General features: G+C 41.2%; 1 protein-coding gene across 1 annotated transcript in view; it reads right to left on the reverse strand.

Annotated features, from left to right (window-relative positions):
• CFAP91 (cilia and flagella associated protein 91) overlaps window positions 1-15086 on the reverse strand; it is a 31792-nt gene extending 16706 nt beyond the window's left edge. Inside the window, exons 1-10 of the mRNA XM_049824234.1 lie at window positions 14996-15086; window positions 14099-14175; window positions 11806-11963; window positions 8934-9017; window positions 7584-7640; window positions 6504-6685; window positions 5653-5830; window positions 5148-5305; window positions 4705-4887; window positions 4451-4593 (exon numbers count right to left, since the gene is read on the reverse strand). Of these exons, the coding sequence (XP_049680191.1) occupies window positions 4451-4593; window positions 4705-4887; window positions 5148-5305; window positions 5653-5830; window positions 6504-6685; window positions 7584-7640; window positions 8934-9017; window positions 11806-11963; window positions 14099-14175; window positions 14996-15086 (1311 nt within the window). The remainder of the gene's footprint in view (window positions 1-4450; window positions 4594-4704; window positions 4888-5147; window positions 5306-5652; window positions 5831-6503; window positions 6686-7583; window positions 7641-8933; window positions 9018-11805; window positions 11964-14098; window positions 14176-14995) is intronic.
• Between the last annotated feature and the right edge of the window lie 1205 nt (window positions 15087-16291).

A 16291-nucleotide genomic window follows, 5' to 3' on the forward strand; every position in this document is an offset into this window, starting at 1 on the left:
ATGTGAAATGGTTATAGCTCAAAAATGTTGAGAGATTTTCTGAACTGTTTCTTGTATTTGATGACCTTCGAGCTCTCTGGCATGAAGATTATAACAGTGCTTGCTATGATTTATAAGGTGTTTTGCATGATGGGGGGGGGATTGAAAGAAAAAAGATGCTATAATTGTGATTATTTTGAAAACAATGGCTCCTATGTTTATTAGTACAATGTTGCATTCATAATTTTTCTAAGAAAACCTTAGCCTCCAAAAATATTTCCTGCTAACCACAATAACAAAATACAACCAGAATAACAACTTTTAAAGACAGAAAAATCTATAAGCACTTCTGACAAGAGGAAATTCTTATTAATGTAGATTTGAGAAGTACTGCGGTTCCCAGAAGTTGTTTTACCTTTTCATGTCAGCACAGTCTAGTGCCTGCTTTGCTATCTCTACCAAGTCAAAAATGCTTACCATTTGCTTTCTCTAATCTGAGGTTTTAAGTTATTTGAAGACTTTAATGTAAGAAAAGGAAAGAAAATACGTTTTTTTGCATTAAGTGGTTCTGCCTAACTTAACAAGTTACCATTCTTTTGAAATAGGGAGACCAGGGCCCAAGAATTGCTGTAGAATACTTTCTTTAAGAAGAAAGGAGTGCTAAATTTCTGAACAACATACTTCAAATGTTACTGCCTACATATCACACTCTAATTTTTCTGAATAGACTACATTACTTTTTTCAGGTAGTAGGTTCAGAGTCATGGTATAATCTGGTTGGATTTGACAGTGAAGGACCAGCCAATTCATCTCCTTTTCATTTTCCTGGCAAATGCAGTGAATAGCAAATGGCATGCATGCTTTTGGCCATACACCTTTGCTTCTTTGCTAGCTTCTGCTAGAAGCAGAACTCTTGACAGGATAGCGGCTTGAGAAACAACTCTCTGTTCAAAGAAATCATTCTTTAGATTACTTCTTTATCTTCTCTGTGATCCTCTCCTTTTCACAAGACACTAGGTATCTTTTATTTTCATGTACAGCACAGAGTATACAGTCATGTTTCTCTTTCTTCCTTTTTGCTCGTGAGTGAAGAAGGTGAGATCATCAAGGACAGACTGACTACCTACTTTATGATGCAACATGGCTGCTGCATCTTGACTGATCAAGACTGACACAACAGCTCTTGGAGCTTGTCTGAGCATGAGCCAGCTAACACTGTGTTGGGGTTCTGTTCTTGATGAAATAACTGCTTGAACAGGATTTCCTACGTTTTGAAGTTGGCAGAGATTTTCTCCAGAGACATTCTTGGCACCCCTACTTCTCCACCTCCTTCTAGCAACTGGATAAAGGAAAGCAGGTGTGATGAGAGTTGCACTTAATGCTGAGGTGAGAGGTTCCTTGTTCTGACAGCATCTTGATCCAGTACTTTGAAACTACCTGACACTTCACCCCTCTTGAGTCACCAGAGCACAGAGGGTCAGCCTAAAATCACGCATTGTTCTGCACTGGGATTTCTCCTAGCAGCTCCTCCATTCCTTGGTGTATTCAGTTACCTAGTTCATTTCTTTCCTACAGTAATTAGCTATATCAGTATGCTATCTCCTTAATGCCTTGGATTTTCACACAAGGCTGTCTATATAATGGCTCACTTACATTCTTTAAAGCACTGTCATCTGCACTGGCTAGAAACTAGCTTTCCTTGTCCTTTTACATACCGGGCTTAAGATACAGATCATTGTTTTTACTGTAAGTGCGGAGTGACTCCTGTTTCTGCTGTGTTCTCTTGTTTTAGAGAATTATTCAAAGAATACTGAGTGTACACAATATTCCTGCAAAAGGTTTCAGGATGCTCCTCAAAAAGTCTGCTTCTAAAATCACTTCTTTTTGGCTTAGTTTCAAGCCTGGAAGAAGCTGTTCTCATTCTCAAGAGGACACAGATCCTTTTTGTAGTTCCTTGGATAATTGCTTGTCCCTTCTTACAAGCTTTAAGCTTAAGAAAACCCTCTATGGCAAACCAAGAGGAACATAATGAGGAGGATAGTCTATCTTGCCACTTGTTTGGCCAGAGAGGCAAGCCTTGGAAACTTCCTTTATTAAAATTAATTACTTCAGAAGCCAAAATCTAGCATTCCTCCTCTGTTTGCCACCTCCTTCCACAGATTATCCAGGGAAAATGAAAGAAACTCATTCCAGAGCTAGATCACTGTGTACTCTCTGAATTTTCTAGAGTTCTGCTTTATTTCTAAGACTATGGGAGAAAATGTGTAGATTGTGTGCTAGGACAGCGCTAAGAGGAGGCTTTTGAAGAGAAAACTGGTCTAGCTGCTCAGGTATAGAAATAACGCAGCACAGTGCCTTTCTGAGATGATCCCTAATTGCCTGCTTTAAACTTCTTTCATACTGTGTGTGATGGAGGTTGTTGGCAGGACTGAGACTGCTTGTGCCAAGTGGTCAGACAGCTGTCCTCTCAAGTGCTAAATTCTGTTAACTCAAGTACTCTGCACCCTTTACTGCCCTCTTCTTGACAGCTCCAGTAGCTTATGAGGTGGACTAGTCAGAGAGGCCCTGCTAAGCCAGAACATGCTATAGCCACCGTATTTAAGAAGCAAAAGCCTCTGATGGGAGCAGTGACCAGTAAAAGCACCACAGAGCTCAAGCGCTAATTAAGGCAGTAATTTCTTGTTGCTCTGAACAGAAAGTTTTTAAAGCTAACGGTGACTGAGGCAGGCTGGGTGTTTCACAGTGTCAGTACTTTCTGCTTGTCTGGACCAACCAGTCTGGTGGCTACTTCTGTATATCTAAAAGCAGCAGTTAAATTTTGCACAGTGGATTTATCATCTTTGCCTGCAAAGGAAATGCTTTGTGATTTTAAAAGAATATACATTTTGCCTTCTTGTGGTGGGGAAAAGAATATTAATTATGTTAGCCCCCCAGTTGGTAGAAACAGTAGACCAAGTGATCTACATTGATTTAAGAAAGAAAATATGCAGAATTGCCTGCTTTTGTTCTGCACTCCATCTCCCTTTGGCCACCAATTTTTCTTTCAATAGACATTATTGTGTGAGCTGCCAGCATTAGGGCATACTTCTCTGTGACTACAGTTTAGACACTCCACTGTAGCGTTTCAAACCATGAGAAGTATTTTGAACAAAAAGAATACAATTGCTGTAATTGGAATTCAGCTCTGAAAGCTTGGGCTAACATTCTGCTGCCTATGAGAACCGTATTATGATCCAGATCATACATAGTCACTACTTGAATTTTATGCAAAAAGCACCCAAACTCAAACCCCTTCAATACTGCTGTGTCTTCTTCTCTAAAACTGTAGTGAATTAATGTCCTTAGTTCTTGAACAATTCCTGTAGCACTCAAGATTTTCTTCAAAAATTTTCCTTCTGAATAACAATCAGATGCCATGTTTCACCTTTTACAAGACCTAGTGGAATTTAAATTTGAGATAATATGATTGATTTTTCAGAACAAGATTTCAATTTAAAATTCATTAGTAGAAAGTTACTGTCTGCATTGAGAGTATTATTAAGTTACACTAAACGAAGAAAGCTATACACGCAATTTCCAATTATGAAATATTTCTTCACTAAATAAAGCATAAGTGAAAGTTGCCAAGCTTTACAAATGAAATTCAATATTTTTCAGAGATAGAGCAGCCAGCCAAGAATATGCCTGATTTTAAAAAAGGTAACACTCAACAGCATCACAAGAAGCATACTTAAAAGTACATGTAATTTACAAATACTGTGATTGTAGATGCAAATGAGGCACTTCTTTCCTCAGTGGTTAATTGCATATATGGACACCTCATCTGCATGAACAGTTGTGACAAATTAAGATATGCAAAACACTATTAGCATGTTTGCAAATCAGATGCTGTTGTTAGGGAACAAGTGATGTGCATCCACCGCGCTGATCTGATTTTACGAGTGGGGTCATTTTAATCATGCGTTGCTGCAGGTGTTTTTACAATATGTACTTAAAATGTACATTTTTTTAAATTTACAGAATTTTTAGAATAAGGACCCAGATTTGGTTTGTTTAATTATTAGTAGTTTGACAGTGTAACCAGTAGGCTTGCCACTTGTGCATTATAAAAGCAAGGAAGAAATGAGAATGAGCAAATGGCTGGAGAGAATTCCTAACTGACATAATATGTTTTGATCCAAATACCTGATCTGTAGGAAGACAGAAGCAGCTATGCTTGTTTTCTATAGAGTTGGAGCAGAAGCACAGATATTAGGGAGAGAGCACTGACAGACTGAGTTCCAGAGCAGTACTGGTGATGCCTACAACAGTCTGAATGTCCGATCCATTCTGTCCTTGAAGTTGTCTTACAGAAAATACTAATATAGCACAGGAACTTGGGACGAAAGCTTATACATGTGTCTTCCAGATAGTATTTCTGAGCAGTTCAAATCTAAGAGGAACTGATGTGCTGCCAGATGCAGCTCCATACCTGGTGAACCTGTGCCAGCTCCACCTCTAGCCTTGCTGACCTTTTAATAAATCCAGTCTTAGTGGTAGTGTACTTAGGTTTTGGAGCTTTAATCTTGGCCTGGGTGAAAGAATCTGGGAGAGATGCTTCCAGTTCACACAGTCCTAAGAAGTACAAACAGCAATTAAGTAATGGAGTGGTGGGGAGAGAATTTGAGTTCTGTTAATATTTTAAGTAAGTATCTCATACAAAGTAAGTCTTCCAAAATGCCTTACCTGCAAAGGTGTTAAGATAGAAGTTTTTTACCACATAGCATTCAGAATGGTTGTCTGGGAAATAACCAATTCTAGACAAAGGAGCATATGTTTGTGATGCAAAGTCTGTATATTCTTTGATGATATCTCGTCTCTCCAGCTTCCCCATCACATTCTTCCTCTTAGCTATCAGTTTCCTGAGCACTGAAAAGGAAATATAAATGTGAGAAGGTTCTTCATACAAATAGTTCTAACAAAAGCCCCATCTTCGGAAATTCACAAAAGCTTTTGCTGGTTAACATAAAACATAACCTATTGGACCAGAACAAATGCTGGCCATGCATACTTATATTGTGGATGCAACCTGCTTCATCTTGAATAAAGACTGCAACCTTGTGAAAATAAAAATGGCTTGTCTGAAAACTTAAGTCTCATTCTATCCTCTCCCCAGTTTTCAAACCTACTCAGCGCACAGTCATGCTGAATCTTTTTTATTTTCTCCTCTTTAGCCTTCTGATGATTTTGCCAGTGGTCATCCAAGCGCTTGGCATCCAGCTCATTCTGATTCTTCTCTCGCCTCTGCAGCAGCTTCTTTAAGACTTCCAGTCGAACCTCCTGCAACCTGCAAGGAAAGAAAAGGCCAGGTATGATCTGCTGTACTCTGCAGTGTTCTGTGCAGTGCTGTCATCATCAAATCCTACATACCAACTGACTACTTTACACATAGTTCATATCGCATATCTCGAATTTAATCTTTCTTTTTAAAAAGTGAGTTTACCACTGGTGAAAAGTATTGTGATAGCAGTCTTTTACACTAAATTTAACAAAAATAGCCTTTCCCAAACTTAGGGGATTTTCACAGAAATAAAAGGCTTGTATCCTTCAGCCAATCCCCTAAACCTTCCTGTTCCTTCTCTATTCATAATATCCAATAATTAAAAGAAATTAAGAGTATAATTGAACTCCTACTTTTCTATTTCCTGTTCTCTAAAGGCCCACTCCTTCCTCTCCATATCATCCATCATTTTCCTCCTCTTCATGATTTGTGAGGCATTGTCCATTGTTGGAAGAGTTGCTTCCCATGCACGTTTTTCCCGGGCACGTTCAATCATCTCCACCTCGGCGAGTCCTGCTGGTAGCCCTCGACCTTACAGGGACAAGAAGAAGCAGCTTTTTAGAAGAATGGTAAATCCAGCAAATAACCACCACCAATAAAGTATTAGAGGGCTGGATAGGCACACACAACCAGAGCTGTCAATAGCCAGAAGTAAATACTTCTAGGGCCAGTAAAATTCTACAGTATGAGGAATGGTAGGACCTACAATTGCTATAGCTTAGTTGATGTCAACACTAGCGCTTCATTCCTCTACTGTAGGCTGCAAAGGAGGAAAAACTTTTCCAGGACATCGCTTTCTGAGAATGAGCACTTTCTTTGGCATGTTCAGTGTCCATCACTATTGTGGGTGTGATGCTGGGAGATGAGGATCACAGGTATATTCTGAGGCAGCAGTGTTCGTGCTGATTTTTCACTGATGTCTAACTCAGAACAGCTGAAGAACAGTAGGTAAATAGAAAAACTGCTCCTAATTTGTATCTGTAAAACATATAACCTTTTATATTGAACGATCTCAAAACTCTTTATGAAATGCCCCAGAACAGCGCTATTAAGTAGGAAAATAGCATACCTGTTTTAGAAATAGATAAAATAATATGACCCAATGGAAGACAACGAAGGGCTGCCAAAGCTGGCAATAGACTTGAAACCTGACCTTGAAAAAAAGAAAATCTCCTGCCAAAGAGGCGACGATTTCACAACTCACCCCAAGTGAGTGTAGCAAGTGTCAGAAGTTCAGGGACTGAGCCACTGGGAACTACATATTCAGGAGAACAGGGATCCGTCTGGGCTTCACCATCCCTGTAATCTGTCTGTGTGCCCAAAGTTCGTAACTTGGGACTGAAGACCTTGTTGTCTCTTGTAGCTGAAAGGACATAGGGCTCTGTCCTAAAGACATGCAAGATGGAAGAACACTTGTAACATTCATTAAAAAAAAACCAACCAAAACAAACACAACGCTAAGTCAAAGGTAGAATACCCAAATGTGTTTTATCTTAACGTTGCTCCCATTGATGTTAACTCCATTATCTTTAGTAAAAGCAGACTGAGGCTACACTGAGTCCTCTGAAACCTCCCTCCTTAGGTAAACAATCCAGAAATCTTATGGTTTCAGCTCTCACAGGTTATTACATGCAGATCTTCCCTATGTATCCATTCTAAAGCACTGCTTTTAATGGGCACAAAAAGTAACTCATGGTTGAGTGTAAAATGAAGCTGGACTGCTTCAGTTTAGCTTACATGTTTGTCTTTCCAACAATTCCAGAACAAAGATTCAATTCTGATGTAAGCACATGCAACTTCCATTGACTCTACTAGGAAATGAATCTTATGTCCCCTCAAAATTTGATCCCCACTGGAAACCACATTAGACTACTTCATGGATGCTCTGCACCACTGAATAGTACTGCAAGTATCACAGAGATTGTAATAAAACATCAGAAGATTTTCCAACAATATTGCTGTATTGGAGAATCTTCTTTGCATTGGTATCTCTTCTAGGATTCAGAGACACTTGGCTTTCTCTTTCAGGCCTCACAATCATAACACACTTGAGGCACATGTCCTTTATCTACAAATTACTACTTATATACTGCAAGCAAATTCTGAAACAGTCAGTCACCTGTTTCTTCAGGAGTTCTTAATGGTGAACAAATCCTTACCTCTTAACAAATTTCTCCTGCTGGTTCATTATGAATAATAGTGGTCACCAGCTAAATAGTTTCCCAATCTTTTTCTAGTGAGATATGACCCACTACACAGTAATGTTCCAGAACTCACTACTTACTTTGCCATTGCATAAGCAACATTTAGTGGAAGCAGCTTATTAGAAGGGATGAGAGGTCTGAAACGAGAATGCAGATGTAAGACAACCACCATAAGCATAAAAGATCATTACAGTTTAGAAAAACTGCAGTCCACTAATTTCAGTGGAGTTACACTGATTTCCCACAACTCAGGTTCTGTAGTTGCATGTTTAAGAATTGTGCCTGAATGTTAAATAATTCTTTCATAGCTAAGGAGTAAGACATAAAGTTTCACCAGCAGGACTGAGTGTTATTCTTCTGCCAAAGCAGCAAGTGGAATTGAAAAACAAGACAATAATTAAAAGAAGTTTGTTTTGAGTGTGTTCACAATATTTTGTGTATGTTTCACTAATTAGTTTACTTTTTTCACTTTGAGCTTTTGAGAGGTTTTTTTTGAATAAATTCTTGAAATCCTGACATGAATTCCTACCATCAGCTGGTAAGATAAGCTGGTTTGGATTTATCTAATTTGATTGTTTCCTTTTTTGTAGTATTTTATGAAGTATCTTAAAAGTGATATGGGCCCAACAACATAGTAATAATTCCTTTTTAGGCATCCTTATAGTTTGCATATTGCAGTTCACTATCAATTTCCCTTAGCATCTGAAAGACTTTAAAGCTTAATTTCAAATTGCAGAAGATAACATCATCTTTGTCCTTTTGTTGCTGTTGTTGTTAAAGGAGCCATAAAGAACTTCAATTTATTAAACTTGGCAATTTTTTTTATATTTAAAGTGGACATATTGGCCAATAGCTGTTGACTATTACAGTGAATGTAATTCGAAGTATATGTGACTAAGTTGAGAATGTTTGTAAGCTAGCTGTTGGTTCAGATCTTGAGTCCATTGCTGACCTGCAGTGTCATTCTGGAAGGAGCAGAGCAGTCCTGCAGTAGAGGACATTGATGAAAAGTTAATTAAGGATTCCATTGGCTTCCTTTCTGCTCCTGGCAGAAACTGGGAATTAAAAGGTTCCTTCTTATGAAGGCACCTTTCCAGGAGTCTGGAGAACCACAATGGTTTTGTGAGCATCTTCTTCCTTTGTGTAGGAGGATCTACAGCCCAAGGCTTTCTGAAACAAATAATTATCAAGTACAGAATGCCTGGTGCATTTGCTTATATGGTAACTCATTCCCTGAAAATTCTGGCATAGCATGAATTTAAAAAGACCTTGTGATTTAAGATTTGGTTACTATTTAGATTTTCCATGGCAGTGATCAAAGAACTGACAGAAAAGACAATAAAAATAAGGCTCTGGCATTTATTCACGTGCTCTTTAAACTGCACAAAAGCAAGCTTCTGAACTCTGTTTCAAATCAGTTCATTCCTTACCTTGCAAAGTATTTGTAGCGATTCCTTCCACTAACTTCAGGATCTTCATACACAATTTGAGGTATTTGAAGAGAAGATTGAGCTCTAAAAGCCAAAATACAGGATATCATTTAAGAAGTATATTCAGAGCAGTTCTGATCTTTTTTTCTTATGCCTTTTTTTTTTTTTTTTTTTTTAATCTCTCTCTCTGCTTCTCTGGTTGCACAATCAAACATGCACACTACAAAATCTACAAAATCCCCATACTTGTACAAGCAATTCTGTTTTGTTTTTTTTCATACCTACATATATAGCAAAACAGTTTGACACTTTATGTATATTTCCCACTATGTAAGGGCAAGAAATTGTCATTTGCTGCCTTTAATAAAAACATCTTATGCGCTTGCCATGAAAAGGATTGGCCACTTGTAAATGTTTGACCTTGTAAAGCAAACTACTTTTATTGGGAGCGGGGGGAGCAAGCTCATTTACTCAAGAGGGAAAAGCTTTCCATAACAGAAAATATGTGTAAAGGAGTAGAATGAACAAAGGGAAAGACTACCACTTTCTACTTTTCAAAAGTAGCTAAAGAGATTTTGAGCAAATGTGGAAAATTTTAGAGTCAGCAATTTCAATTTGAATTCTCCAATAAAGGAGAAAAATTAGGATGATCATGTGAATGTTTCAAAAGCTGTGCTGGAACAAGCATATATATCTTTTGCAAGAACAGTTTTTCTTCATTTTTTTTCCCCATTTTGAAGTAGGCAGACTGTTTAAAATTTTCACTATAACATCTTGGAGTGTTTTCTTTATTTTAAAGCTTTGGAAGACCATGAGGTAGACCTCATTAAGGCAGTCAGTGAGAGAACATGTAGATATGAGTCCTTGAAAAGCTATACATGAGGATTGCTATTCAATTTCACAACCACTTTATACTCCAGTCTTATTCTTCTCAACCTGCAAGGTAGTTAAAACCAAGAAAGAGAAGTTCTTTTTTTTTTTTTAAAAAAAAAAAAAAAAAAGCCCATATCATGCCCTTAAGGTAAGTCATTTCTTTAAGCTATATATATGGCAAGTCCTGAAGGTCAATGTTTTTCGTAAGACCATTTTTGGCAATTTCTAAGAATCCGGACTTCAGATGTATGGGATTGTGGGTGCTGGAGTTGGTGGCTGCTGCCTAATTTTAAATACAGAGGTATATTTACAGAGATACAATTAACAATACATAATATCGCTCGACAGCTGGGATCAAAACAGCGGATCACATGCCGAGATCAGTTGTCTTCAAAGACCTCATCTAAGCTCTGCGAGCTGTGCTGTGGAACTCAGGGAACCACAGTATGGCTACCCACTACAGCAAAGCCTATAGAGAGATGCTTCATTAACCTCCCGTGACATACAATTTACTGCCAAGGTAAGTTTAAAGTCATCTCTTCCCAGTGCTTTCAGTCATATCACATAACAAAAGAGAGGGGAATGTTTCGAGATGCAGTGCTGTAACCTGAGAATACTTGCTCAGCACTAATCAACCTATTATTGTGAAGTTGTGTTTGTAATTCAAATGAGTTAATTGAGCTGACTAGTTCCACTAGCTGACTCTTTACATATCAGACTGTTGCTCCATCCAGATGGATTTGTGTTTCATTCAGCACAGGTGGGCACTTATTCTTATGATCTAACTTTATTAGCATAAGCTGTTCATCCTATTATGGTATAGTTATAGGCACAATGGGAACCCAGTGAAATAGCCCTTTTTATTCCACAGATCCTGCCTCTTGCATGTCCTTGACTTACATTTGCTGACTTTGCTGAAATAAATGAGCATTTATTCCTGGTAACCTTGCAGACGCAATGCAACTACTGAGAAGACAGCTGGGAAATATTCTATCTTCTGTATCAGCAACACTGTCAGTCAGTGCAGGTTGAAACAGAGGAGATGTATTTCTCATGTTTTGTTAATTTCAAGGCATTTTGCAAATACATGTTGTTGAAATGCAAATCAATTTTAAAGCGGCGCAGGGGTCAAATAAGTTCCTGTTACAGAATAACAGGCAAAGTATAAGAAGCCACTGAGGTTTTCATGTGCTGGGGACAGTTTGAAATGCTGAAAACAAGAAAGAAAAATATTCTTATTTTATTATGGAAATGAGAAGAATATGCTTTCAAAACTGAACAAAACCAGGTGTGAAATCCGCTGTATTATTCTTAAACATCTTCGATCACTGTCTGGCATGTAGTAGAACTTACCAACAAGCCCAGAGCACACATCATCTGAAAAAGCCTACGGTCTAAAGTTAGCTTGTTAATGCAGCAAAAACTTCTGAAAACCGCTACCTGGGCTGATGCCTGCCATCTTGAATACAGCCACAAGAGGACTCAAAAAAATACATGGTGTGGCAAAACACATAAACGTGTTTTTTTTAAAAATATTTGCTGAATCAGAAGCCCAAACTGTGGCGCCAGGAGAAAGTTCAACTAAGAAACCCCTGCACTAAAAATGTGGTGCCCTGGTTCAGGCCCCATACACCCTTGCATGGGCAGCAAAAGCAATCTAACCAGCTGCAACTGCATGGGACTAAAAGGAAACAGCTCCTGCTGAAGTAACACACATGAGTCACTGAAGTCTTCATAATTTATCTGATCTATAAGAGATTGAAATAACTCTCTTTCCCGGTAACCGCTGCAAAGCAGATAGCACAGGGATGAAGGAATGTGCAACATCCACCCTGTAAGAAACAGATGGGCAACCATACTCCACAACAGCTGCAATCTCTTAATTTCAAGGGAAATATAAGTAGGAGCAAATTGCAGTCATCTCCACTTCAGCGTGCATGGGTTTTTGTCAGTTTTGTTTGCATGTTTGTTTTAAATTATCCAACCATAGAACACTTACGCAGCAAGCTTCTGAAGAGCCTCCAGGCGCTGCTGAGCCCTCCCTCTCCATCTTCGGTCAATAAATGGAGGTACCGGATCTTTGCCCTCCAGGCACAAACTGTGGCCCGGGAAATGAATCAAGCTACTAAACATACTTCTGAGCATTGGTGCCTTTACCTAATGTTCGTGTGGACACAAAGAAGAGAGGCGGTGATTTAGCAATTTCAAACAGCTTTAGAGATCAGAATTTCAGCTTGCTGTGATTTACAGGACTGCACATTTGGGATGGGGAAAGAAGGCATACGTATGCTAATGATGTCAGCTGGTTAGATGGTACTTCTCAAGATGTGGAGCATACCAGACTAGCAGCAGATGCACAGTTATGTCTTCTGGCTGTTTTCCAGTGTCTAAACTTACACTTAAAATCGAAGGATCTAACGGTTCGTTACATAAAGAAGTTAGCGTGCAGTAACTGTGAATATGCAGTAATATGAACTTCTAGCACATTACCCCATGTAACTCCCTCCTATTTCGGGTGCTCTAGAAATGAAGTAACATATTCCACTTACAAAGTTACATTATTTTATTCTGTAACAGTTTTAGCATTTGTTAAAAATATCTCTATGGGAGTTAGCACACAAAAATGATCACACTAAAAATCCACACCCTTCCTTCTAAGCACTAACTCCCCTGGATAGATACACCTTAAATCTCTAAATTTATGGTTGCCAGTAAATCTTTGCAATTGTGACTCAAGTATAAGTGATGTAGCTGTATTGGCTTGAGCTTCTGTAAAGCCTGAAATCTGTTTTGAATTATGAATCGCTCCTTTCATTTCAGCAGGTGCTAACTCAGATGCAGATAGGGTAGTGGTGACATTTCAAGCACACTAACTCACCAGAGTGTAAGAGAGTGTCAGAAGATGAAGATGTAGGTACCCTGCTATGAGTAGCTGCTTGCTGTGCATGAGACTGCATTTTTGTTTCATTTCTCTCCAAAGGGAATTCAACTTTCAGGAATTTGGAAAACCCTATAAACTAATATCATCACAACCCCTGTCCACCCAGTTTTGCGATAAGAGTAAGAATTCAGAGTTGTATTGTTTTGAATTGCACATTATGCACTTGCTGATTCGTACGCTTAAAACATGTTTTATGCCAGTCAGAGTGAGTCCATCACCATACCCATCTGCAACATTACACCTATGATGTGACATTAGTGACAGTATGCTTGCTTACTTTGTCTGGCCTGAACTGTTAACACAGCCATATGTTGCAAGGATCTCTATGATGACAGGCTATGTTTCCAGCTCCATGTGTATGTCTCTCTACAGAGAGGCAGACAAACACACATTTTTTCTGTGTAGATATAAGAAAGAGTCTGAGATAATGGGGTAGGAGACATCCAGAAACATTCTTCAAAAAAATGTTTCTTGATTCTATTGTTGGAAAGCTGCTCAGGGATTTTGTCCTCGCAGTACAGCAATGGAGTTTCAGAGTTCAGAATATCTGCCTTGCAGGCTCAGTCAAGTGCATAGCTTCTGGGGACTCTGTTTAAAATCCAATTCATCGTGCAGTTGTACTGAGTCTGTTTTCCTTTGGCATTCTACCTATATGCAGCCTGTCCAGCCGTCAATCACGGCTCTCTGAAGGTGTGACTGCAACTCCCACAGACATGCCCTAGCTGGTTTTGAACTAGCTGGGGTGAATACTGATAGCAGGAGAGCAAATGCAGTAGGGAGCTAAGCATGGGCTAACTAGCTGAGGGCTTAGCTAGTAAGTTAAAATTGTGCTAACCTAGTATGAAGAATGAGGACGGGTCTGCAATCTTTACAGGCTGCTTAGCTGTTGCTCCCTAGTTCATTTTAAACTGTCTAATTATGCTACCTTGAACTGTAGTGTAAGTGCCCAAGGTAAATGAGAAGGCACCATGTGAAATAACACATTATTTTAACAGTTCTGCTTGAACAACAGCCCAAGAACTGTCCAGTTCTTTTAGTAGATCTTAATAACATACAAGCTATTGTTAACAGCATTTGGAGATAGTCTTTTAAAAGTACTGACACACAATTTAGGAAATTACTCAGGACGTGAAACTGGGCATTTCTAGGCTGCTGCTACAGAGTCACCCTAGGCCTGCAGTCATGGTTACTCCCTGCATTAAGTCTTGGTTTAGATAAAACTACTTCCTTTGCTTTGTATTTTGCTGTTTTAAGGGAGCAGCTTAGAACTGAGACAGTGTTTCTACCCATGTGTATGCATACACACAGAAACATAAGGTGCACATGTGAGCTATCTTTGGCCAACACCTACCACTTTATCACCGACAAGCTGAACGTGGACATTTGACTTTGAATGGTCCTTCTCACTTGATAGTGTGTACAGAGGGTCTGAAAGGTAAGTGAACAAATGGAACCAGTTACATATTTGAGGAATCAGCATGAATCGTCAAGCTCCATTGTCTGTCCGTATGAGAGTATAAAAAAACTAGGGAAGAAAAAAGCTGAAGTACATGTCTCCGTATCAAAGAAATTCCACCATCACACAAATGAGCCTCAGAGCTGAACTACTACTGTTCTGTGGAACACGCACATGACTGAAGAAAAACCTACTTTCTTTGGAAGCACTGCCGAGTTAAAATAGAAGATGAAGACATGAAACAGAAAAAAGAAAGCATGGTGCAATGGTAATCAGTGGAAATATCGTCCTCTCCATGATGCGTCCCTCTGGGACACAGAGCTAGTGCTGACTTTCCTCCAGCTCGCAAATGTGTCGCAGTCCCAGCCCTCTCCTCGCTCCTGGTAGCTTCCTTACCGCTGCCAACCCTAACGCTTTACCCCTGCGGGGCTCTGCCCTGCTCCTGGGGCTTGCACCCATCTTCCCGGCTCCAGACCTGCTTTCCCTGCCCAGCCAGTTGCCGGCCTCCCCGTGACAGGCCCGCTCCGGCCCTGCACCTCGTCTATGCACGGCGGCCGGTCGGGGAGAGAGGCGGGAGGCCTGCTCGGGCAGCCTCAACCGCCTCACGACCCTCACAGCCGTCCCGTCCCCTGCCAGCACCTAACTCCCCACCCAGGGCCCGGCCGGGCCTCCCTCGACACCCCCGCGGAAGGGTGTCGGGCCTGGTCGCACCGGTTCCCTCCCCCCCCCCCAAGCCCTGGGTGCTGCAGGGGGCGCGGGGAGGACGTCGTCCCTCCCGGCCGGGCCCGGTACCGTAGGGGCAGTCGAAGGTCCGGCCGGGAGCCATTTGACGGCCGTCCCCGAGGAGCGGGACCCGCACCGCGCCCGTCACCGTACGGCTCATGGCGCCGCCGTTCCCATGGCGACCGCCGGCGGGCGGGGCCGGGGAATGCCACGCCCCCCCTACGGCGGGACGTTAATACCGGGGCGGGGGGGGGGGCGGTCCGGTTCCCCGGGGGTGGTGGCGGTTTCTCTGGCCTTTCCCCGGGGACAGGCTCGGCCCTCGGGGTTTTTCCCCGCCGTTTCCCTCATGCTGCCGCCGCTTCCTCCGAACCTCCGGTAGTAGGGGGTTGTCGCTCTCCCCCCACCCCCCCCCGCAGGGCCCTGTGAGGCGGCCGGGCCCGCCCGCCTCCATCTTGTGCCGCCGCAGGAGGGGAGGGAGCCCGCGGGGCAGCGGCGGGGGCCCAGCCCTGTCCTGCTCCGGTGTGGAAAGCGGGGGACGCGGGTCTTTCGTCGTCTTTTCATCTTTCATCGGGCTTAGGTGGGGTTTGGTTTTTAACGGCTCTTGCTGGGGTTGTTTTATGTGATGCTCTCCAGTTGCCCGGGACCCTCGCTTAGTGATGAAGGAAACCGGTTTAGGAATTACAGTTGGGGACTGGGTTCAAGCCTGGGTATTATTCCTGGCTTTGCTTGTTACTGCTTAGGACTTCTGCGGCTGTAAAGTGGTGAAAATAGGGTTGGTATCCACTGCCCGGAGAGGTATTTTTGCACATATGAAGCATCTGGAGAGACCCGCACAAAGCGTTACAAATAAACATTACGCTTTGCAAAACATTGCTGGTTTCGGAAGGAGGAGGCCATCCTCGCTGTGAGGAACAAAGTTGGAAGCTTCTTCATGCCGTTAAACAGGAAGGGATAATAACGCTTTGGTCAGCCTAAGGAGGCAATGCTGCTGAGACTTTTGGAATTAGGACGTAAAAATCAGCAGAATTGCAAATGGGCCCTTTCCTCTGCCTATAATCTTGAAGCAAGTCCCTCATGTTAATTATTTTGTATATAAAACTCTGTATACCAAGTAATTATTCACAGCTTGCCACATCTGACATAAAATTGTGGCCCCTCAGTGCTTCATCACAAGAGAGCAATGTTAGAACCATGGTTCCAAATTCCTTGGCTCTGCCAATTTACGCATAGACATTTAATTCAACTTTAAATGCTAGTTTACTTTCTTAAAGGCCCATCACTTGCTTGAAGCAACAACTTCTTTCTTAGGGTAGTTGATCAAAATGGGTCAACTGAAGACTCAAATTTGGGTCTGAACTAAGAAAT

Source organism: Accipiter gentilis, chromosome 21, assembly GCF_929443795.1.
Source record: "Accipiter gentilis chromosome 21, bAccGen1.1, whole genome shotgun sequence".
Classification (NCBI taxonomy): Eukaryota; Metazoa; Chordata; class Aves; order Accipitriformes; family Accipitridae; genus Astur; species Astur gentilis.